Source organism: Squalius cephalus, assembly GCF_949319135.1.
Source record: "Squalius cephalus genome assembly, chromosome: 22".
NCBI lineage: Eukaryota > Metazoa > Chordata > Actinopteri > Cypriniformes > Leuciscidae > Squalius > Squalius cephalus.
In genome coordinates this window covers 28,712,393-28,721,136 of record NC_137143.1, presented here as the reverse complement: position 1 = coordinate 28,721,136, position 8,744 = coordinate 28,712,393, and the positions used below count along the sequence as shown (strand labels likewise).

General features: G+C 34.2%; 1 protein-coding gene across 1 annotated transcript; it reads right to left on the bottom strand.

The window, feature by feature from the left end:
• Nucleotides 1–3,580: 3,580 nt before the first annotated feature.
• Nucleotides 3,581–8,375, bottom strand: snrpe (small nuclear ribonucleoprotein polypeptide E). The gene is made up of 5 exons (XM_079857194.1): nucleotides 8,192–8,375; nucleotides 7,867–7,893; nucleotides 6,311–6,373; nucleotides 3,906–3,984; nucleotides 3,581–3,796 (listed from the first exon to the last, which is right to left on the bottom strand). Exons 1-5 carry the CDS (start codon nucleotides 8,243–8,245, stop codon nucleotides 3,741–3,743), a joined length of 279 nt encoding a protein of 92 aa, XP_079713320.1. The 5' UTR covers nucleotides 8,246–8,375; the 3' UTR covers nucleotides 3,581–3,740.
• Between the last annotated feature and the right edge of the window lie 369 nt (nucleotides 8,376–8,744).

The following is an 8,744-nucleotide window of genomic DNA, read 5'->3' as shown; positions in this document are numbered from 1 at the left end:
CAGTGCACAAACATGTGAGTGAACCAGACATCAGGGATGATGGCGATGGATGTTGAGGGTAATGAAAGCATTCAGTCTGAACCTGTCTGGAAGGAGCCGAGGTAGGAGACAGGTCAGATCGGGGGAAGGGAGAACAAAGGACACGCTCACAACAATCACTCCCGCTGGAACAGGAAGGCCCCTCGGGAGCTCCCGGATGCCAATCTGACCTGGGCAGTGTTTCCGACGGCTAAACCCAGCAAGGGTCGACCTGCCTGCAAAGCCTTTTGCTTGGTTTCCCATAGCCGGATGGTCACGGCAGAAACGGACTGTCTTTTTGGTTTTTTGCCTGGGGTGAGAGGAAAGGAAGTCCCTATGTAGGATGGGATTTGCATAATATAAGGAAACTGTGAGTCATTAAGTGTAGAAGTGTGCTTGGAAGAGTATGACCGGAAAACCACAGTGGCCACATCACCTCTAGAGATCTAAAATTACTAATTATTTTACGTATCTAGCACATTGGATTGTGGGATACAGTATTCTTTGCCATGCTGGCCTTTTTGTATACTGCACCTTTGTTATTTTAGATATACTGTTATATTATTTTAAATACTTTCATGAGTTTGAATTAGATTATGTATGTATATATATATATATATATATATATATATATATATATATATATATATATATATATATATATATATATATATATATATATTTTATATATATATATATATATATACTTTTTTTTTTTATCCAAGTCATTTTGACTTTTAAATATCTATATAGTTTTAAAAATATATAATTTAATTCTTAATTATTTTAGTATGTCAAGTTAAACTAAAAGAAATAGAGAAATGTTGCCTTGGTAACAGGCTTTTAAAAAATCTTTCTTTTTTTTTTTTCATATACACCAAAAAATTCACAAACTGTGCACACTACACACACACTATAATGCAGATAAATTAAGAGTAGGCCTATGCAATTCCAAACAAGAACAACTAGTAGGATTGTATTTTTATCCATTGGGAATTGATTGTGAAAAGGCCTAAGACATCAGCTGTAAAGGAAAGTCATTCAATAAAAACAAGTTATTATTTTGATGAGAAAAATCAAAGAGTTTTTTTTCCCTGTTAGAATAATGTGCACCAATGAATTGTTTACAGTAAGACCATGAGTGTGTATTAAGGGATAGTTCACCCAAAAATGAAAATCCTGTCATGATTTAGCCTCTCTCATGTCGTTCCAAACCTGCAAGACTTTCGTTCATCTTCGGAACACAAATGAAGAACTTTTTGATGAAATTTGAGAGCTAAAGCGATCGTGTCTCTTCAGTAAATTTGGATTAAACCGCTCACTTCATATGGATTAGTTTTATGATCTCTTTATGAACTTTTCAAAGTGGTAGTTGCGTAGCTGCCAATGGAGGGACAGAAATCTCTCAGATTTTTTTTCTTTTTTTTTTTTTTTGGTGAACTAACCCTTTAAGATTTTGCGCAGTTTTGGGAATTCTGGACACTTTCATTTTCATGTGAAAAAGAAAGCAAAATACCTCAGCTCGCGCAATTTTGAGCATGCAGGCCTATACCTTTAAAAGCCCCCAGCGAAGATGCACCGATATATTCACAAGGGGATTGACTTTATGCAACATTACTGTGGTTGAACCCACAGTGAACGACTAAAAGCGTGTGGTCGCAGTTATGAAGTGAGCTTAAACTCTCTGGAGTCAGCAACTGACTTCCTCCCGATGAGCCTCACGGCTGCATCTGGTTCTCCGGCTCTGAGACACGCAAAGCTCTTACTCGTGATTTAGATACCGCTTCCTCCACAGGTTTGGCAGTGAGTCCCTATCTATAGTAGCTACTCACCAACCACTGCCTCAGATTTCAAAGTACAGCTTTCCTGCTCTCTGGCAAACCTATCTCAGCACTGCTGACTTGATGCTGTTTTCATATTTCCAGATTTTTATCAAACTTCCCCTTGAGGAAGAAAACCGTTATTGAAATCTAAAGCTGTATAAGCTTAAAATTAGCTATTGTATTTTTCGAGGGAGGGAAACACAAAACGGGGGATTTGAAACTATGCCACATAGCCTACTGCAAAACAACAGCGCTTAGATAAAGAACTATGCAAATGTATTGAACAATCATTGGATTAAACATGGCTTTGCTGCACATATCATAGCCTACGACTTTATAACTGCAACTGTGTTGTAATTTTTTAAACATTGCTGTTTTTATTTTATATAGTCTACTCTAGTTGTTTAGAATCTTGAAAAGCAATATGGTGAGGAATATTGTATTAAATTATTTGTTTAGGCACAAATAAAAGGACCAACAAGTTTCAAACTTCTCAGCAAGTTATCTTTGGAACTTATTTTGGCCACAGAATTAAAACATTTTTACAAAAGGTAACTGAGAGGCTTTATCTCACAATTCTGACTTTTTTGTCGGACTTCATATCTTACAAAAAGACAGAATTGCGAGATAAAGGTGTCAGTTACCTTTTTTATTTTTTACTCAGAGGCGGAAACAAGCTACAGCTTTTCTATAGCCTAGTTTAATCTTACTCTAATAAATCACCTGCTGTGTACTTTTAACAGCTAGCTGTTTTGGTTAAAAGCCTGTTAACCCATTTAATCCCACACGTAACATTTGTGACCAAAATGAACTTTTGAGTTTGAAAGGTCAGGAATTGCAGTTTGTAGGCTATCATTGGACTGTGCGAGTAAAATGCACTTACAATACTGTGCTCACTTCGACATTTGAACATAAACACTAAGCGTATCTAAAGTAGCCTACTATAAAAAGCAAAAAAAAAAAAAAGGTACAATAAAAATTCTTCATTTTTAAAAAGGTGTTTAAAATGCCACAAGTATCATCTTATAGACAATTCTAACCATTAAAAATCAGTCCAGAGACGAACTGAAGTACTGCCCTCTAGTGGTTACATGGTAAACTGCAGACAGGAGTCAAATAGGACTTTGCACTTTTTTAAAAGCAACAAATATTACTTCCAACTATTAAAATGGATGTATTTCTAAATAATATAAGCAACAAAGAACCATGTCCATGAGCAGTCCTGCTTGAGTGCACAAAAACACTACAGTTCATAAGTCTGGGGTCAGATGTTTAAAAAAAAGATTTTTCTTTCTTTTTTTTTTCTTTCAGCAAGCGTGCATTAAACTGAAAACCAGTGATGTTTGTGTTACAAAACTTTTCTATTTAAAATAAATGCTGTTGTTTTGAACTTTATTCATCAAATGTGACACTGAAGACTGGAGTAATGATGCTGAAAATTCAGCTTTGCCATCACAGTAATAAAAAAAAAAGATTGCTTTTTTTTTCTCACTGTATTTCTGATCAAATCAATACAGCCTTGGTGAGCATAAGAGACTTTAAAAATATCATTCTTACCGGCACCAAACTTTTGAAAGGAATCATTTTCAACCTGATGAACATATGCTAATGGTCAAAAGAGCATATTATAAGAATTTTCAGAGAGAAACTTGATTTTATATGCTAGACCAAACCTCAATATTATAAATATATTTTAATTTCAACACTTAGCCCACGCTTCATAAAAAAGTAGTCTGAAATAGAGAAAAGAAAAGGTTTATTTTGGGAAAATTAGAAAAACAAATCTTTCCACAATTTTAAGCATGGGTCAACAATCCAAACATTGACAAATGAAAACAAAGTAAAACCAACAATCTAACAGCAAACAAGTGATATTCCAGATGAACGCCTAACAGACGATCAAATGGCCACACTCTGCAGCAATGTGATGTTGTCTCCTTTCAACATAACCCGTCCTATTGGAGAGAAAAAAATACTTTTTTCAAATCTTATCTTATTTACTTCAAGCGAACTTTATTTCTCTGAAAAGCACAACTTCACCACTGTCGCAAAATTCACACTTACCCAGGGGCTTCCTGTTCTTGGTCTTCATGTGAACCTCCTCTGCATCATCCAAAACCAAGTTCATGTACTCATCGAATCCCTTGAAACATAAAAGAAAACATCTAAGAGTTCTTTTATTTACATAGACCATACCTGCAAGATATGGTTTCACAAGTTCATCAGTAACAGATTAAAATGAGCTGAGTGGAGAAAATGATATGTGTTAAAAGGATAGTTCGCCTTCATGACGTTCCAAACCCGTAAGACTTTCGTTCATCTTCAGAACACAAATAAAGATCTTTTTGATGAAATCTGAGAGCTTTCTGTCCCTCCATTGACATCTGGATAGAGCGGTTTAGCCTAGATTTTCTGAAGAGACTCGATTGTTTTATATGATGAACAGATTTAATTTAGGCTTTTGTTCACATATAAACATGGATCAACTCACACATCAGTTGTGGTAAACCGAAGCTAAAGCATGTTCACATGACGTGCGAGAACCAATGAGGTTCATTCTCGTGTTACGCAGTAGGGATGGGCGATATTATCGTTTGCAATATATCAGTAAAGATTCTCCTCACAATCAGAATTAGTATTCCCACGATAATAATGATAAAGTCTATTTGATGACGGGACCCATTCGCAGCTCATCTGAGGCGGAGTTTATCGCTAAACGAGGAACTACCTCTACAATCTGGAACTGGTACACACACATATATTTTCACTCACCCATCTCACCAAACACTGCCTGAGTTCGCTCTCCGTCAAGCGATCCGTTAAGCGCACTATAGAGCTGGTAAGTCCCGCCCATCCGTAAAACCCCAAGTGGACCTCTAGGTTGAAAAATCGTCAAAGCAAGTGAATGTGAGAAAATAATTATTTTGTGGTCCCGTTTGAATTGTGCCATGAATGTGAACATATGTTGTCTGTGAATTTTTCATGTTACGAGTTTGACAGTATATTGTATGATTCTTTGGCTAGCAGTTGTGGAAAAGACATAACGAGAAAGACTACATGTCGTCTATGTGACGTCACCCCATAACACATTTTCCCTCCACTTGTCAAATCACGGTGCTAATGCTGCGATAATCTATGGAGACAGATCGAGATGCCTGTGTGTTTTGTACCCAAATGTCACCATTCAAACCAAATGGGCTGTTCTTTCTTCAGATTCGCGTCGAAAGCAGCGAAGAGTTGTAGTCCACAAAGTGCTCTCACACAAAGTCTAACCGTATCAAACTTCTACCCGCTAAATTGTAGCATTCTTTACACGAAAAATTATATTAAAAATTCACAGACAACATATGTTCACATTCATGGCAAAATTCAAACGGGACCAGAAAATAATTACTTTCTCCCATTCACTTGCATTGACGATTTTTCAACCTAGAGGTCCAGTGGGGTTAGCGGAAGGGGCGGGACTTACCAGCTCTATTACAGTTCATCTCAGCGAACGCAGTGTATTTGACGCACAGTAAACACTAGTGTGAGGCGCCCGACTCGCCGTCGCTTTGCTGTGTTTCTCACACACTCGAAGAGAGAGCGAGAGAGTCCAAGCAGAATTGACGTGCTACATGTTAATTATATTATTTGTTGTATTTTCCTCTAAAAATAATAGAGTTCATTTGGAATTATTCAACCTTTGAGAAAGCTGAAGATAATGCTCAAATGCAGACATGATTAATATTCATGAACCCAGCAGCTCATCAATCCTTAGTGCGGTTTATATTGTTAGTTTTTTACATTTCAAACTTGTAATTGATTTGAATTATTCTTATTGTGTGATGTTCTTTAGTACAGCTGCACTATTTAAACATTATCTGCACTTTTACAGAACAAACAACTTTTGAATTTCTGCAAGGGCTGGTGTTTGGATTTTTTTAAATTATTTTATGTAATTGGTTTATAATAATAGAAGCCTATTTGATGATGGGTACGTTATACTTTAGATTAGATCAATGTTTGTGTTTCTGAGGCTCTCAAGAATGTATGCAGCCTTCACTTGTAGCCAAAAACAGTGGTAAATGGTACTATAATTTATATCATCATTGATATCATTATTGCAATAAACTAAATAAGTCCATATCACCCATCCCTATTACGCAGTACGTCTGTTCAAGCAGGTTTGGATGAGCTTCTGTTCGCTGATCAATGTTTTCGTATGAATAAAAGCCTAAATTAAATCTGTTAATCATATAAAGCGTTCAAGTCTCTTCAAATTTTTTTTACTAAACCGCTCAATTCATATGGATTTAGTTTTACAATTTCCTTATGAACTTTTTGAAGCGACAAAGTGCTTCAAAACTCTCAGATTTCATTAAAAAGATCTTCATTTGTGTAGGGTGAGTACCATGGTAATGACAAAATTTTCATTTTTGGGCGAACTGTCCCTTTAAATGTAAATTTGAGATGTTGTTTTTACTCACAATGATGCACCCCTCTATCCGCATGTTGACCTGTTCGTAGAGCCATACCTGGATTCGAGAACGCTGCAGGGAAGGGAAAACCTATTAGTAACTCATTTACATTTCGTCTTCCTGGAGTATCATGTGTATATATATTTTTTTTTTGCAAAGGTCCCCCAGGGGCTCCGTATGTTTATGCCACACAACAAAACATTTAATTTGCAACTTTTTATCTCACAATTCAAAATTGCAAGGGAAAATGTAAAAAATAATTTTATAAAATAATTTTATAATTATGTGGTGTAAACAAGTTTCTGTATGAAAGACACAATTTCCAAAAAAAACAACAATTATAGTCAATCCACCATATGAGGTGGATTTAAATATATCGCTGCAGGTAATGTTATCCAAACAAAACAAAAGTGTAAATGCTATATATATATATATATAAGCCTAAATTAATATATATATACAGTACCAGTCAAAAGTTTGGAAACATTACTATTTTTAATGTTTTTGAAAGAAGTCTATTATGCTCATCAAGCCTGCAGTTAAAAAAAAAAAAAAAAAAAAGTAATATTATGAAATATTATTACAATTTAAAATAATGGTCTTTTTTAATATACTTTAAAATGTAATTTATTTTTGTGATGCAAAGCTGAATTTTCATCAGCAAGTACTCCAGTCTTTGGTGTCTTATGATCCTTCAGAAATCATTCTAATATGATGATTTATGATCAATGTTGGAAACAGATGTGCTGCTTAATATTTTTTTTATAACCTGAGATACTTTTTTCAGGATTATTTGATGAATAAAAAGTTAAAAAGAACTGTATTTATTTAGAATAGAAATATTTTGTAACAATATACACTACCGTTCAAAAGTTTGGGAACAATAACTTTTTTTTTTTTTTAAGAAATTAGTACTTTAATTCAACAAGGATGCGTTAAATTGATAAAAGGTGATGGTAATGATTTATATTGTTAGAAATGTTTTTATTTTGAATAAATGCTGTTTTTATGAATAAATGCTGTTAACGTTTTACTCATCAATGAATCCTGAAAAAAGTATTCCAAAAAAATATATTAAACAGCACAACTGTTTCCATCATTGATAATAACTGAGTATCAAATCAGCATATTAGAATGATTTCTGAAGGATCATAAGACACCAAAGACTGGAGTACTTGCTGATGAAAATTCAGCTTTGCATCACAAAAATAAATTACATTTTAAAATATATTAAAAAAGAGAACCATTATTTTAAATTGTAATAATATTTCATAATATTACTGTTTTTTTTTTTTTTTTTAACTGCAGGCTTGATGAGCAAAAGAGACTTCTTTCAAAAACATTAAAAATAGTAATGTTTCCAAACTTTTGACTGGTACTGTATATATATATATATATATATATATATATATATATATATATATATATAGAGAGAGAGAGAGAGAGAGAGATAGAGAGAGAGAGAGAGAGAGAGAGAGAGAGAGAGAGAGAGAGAGAGAGAGAGAGAGAGAGAGAGAGAGATTTTAAATGTACATAGGGAAAGGTAAAATTAAATTTTAACTTACATTCTGTAGATACCTGAAAATGAGGTTCTGATGGTGCCATTAAGGAAACGACCAAATATAAACATACTAACATTATACTGTCATCCACAATATGAATCTAACGTAATCATTTTAAAAGCATTCATTCATTTGTAACTTAGCCGATCAACAGGACCAACACAAAACTAATGCAAACATCTCATATATTGATCAAATATTCTGCATTCTTAAAGCCAGATATAGTTATATAATACTTAATTCAATATAAAATTATCAATATTATAAAATCAAAATATATCAATACAAAGGAAAGAAGCCGATGCAGTTGTGCGGTCTGAAAGGATACAATGGGCTGCACCATAACCTTCTGAACCTTCTGTCCTTGTCCTCTGTACGCCATTCTTCCCAGTAATATTCAAATATAATTAGAAGAGGTAATCAATGTACAATTAAATATAATATTTTTTGGCGCGGCAACGAAAATCTCACGTTGGTTGCTGGTGTTTCAATGGCGGCGCACTTCCGGAAACGGAATGACGCACACAAAATGAGTCGTTGGTTATATGTAACGCTGCTTGTGGCCGGGAGAGACATTACAGACAGGTGGGTTCAAATCTATGATTCAAATACATTACAATAATAATTATTTAAAAAAAACACATACACACAAATATATCCGGTTGTGCAATAATACACGGTTTTCACCATTTTAAATCTGCTTTTGCTTTCAATGGTTCATTTTAAACGTCTCTACGTTGCAACATTTTTACATGAACTAAAGTACAACTATTTCATGTAACATCTTAATATATCAAGACTCTGTTGATACTGCTTGAAATGTAATGTTAACAGTTAAAAAATATATATATACATTTTGACGTATGCATTTTGTGTCGTTT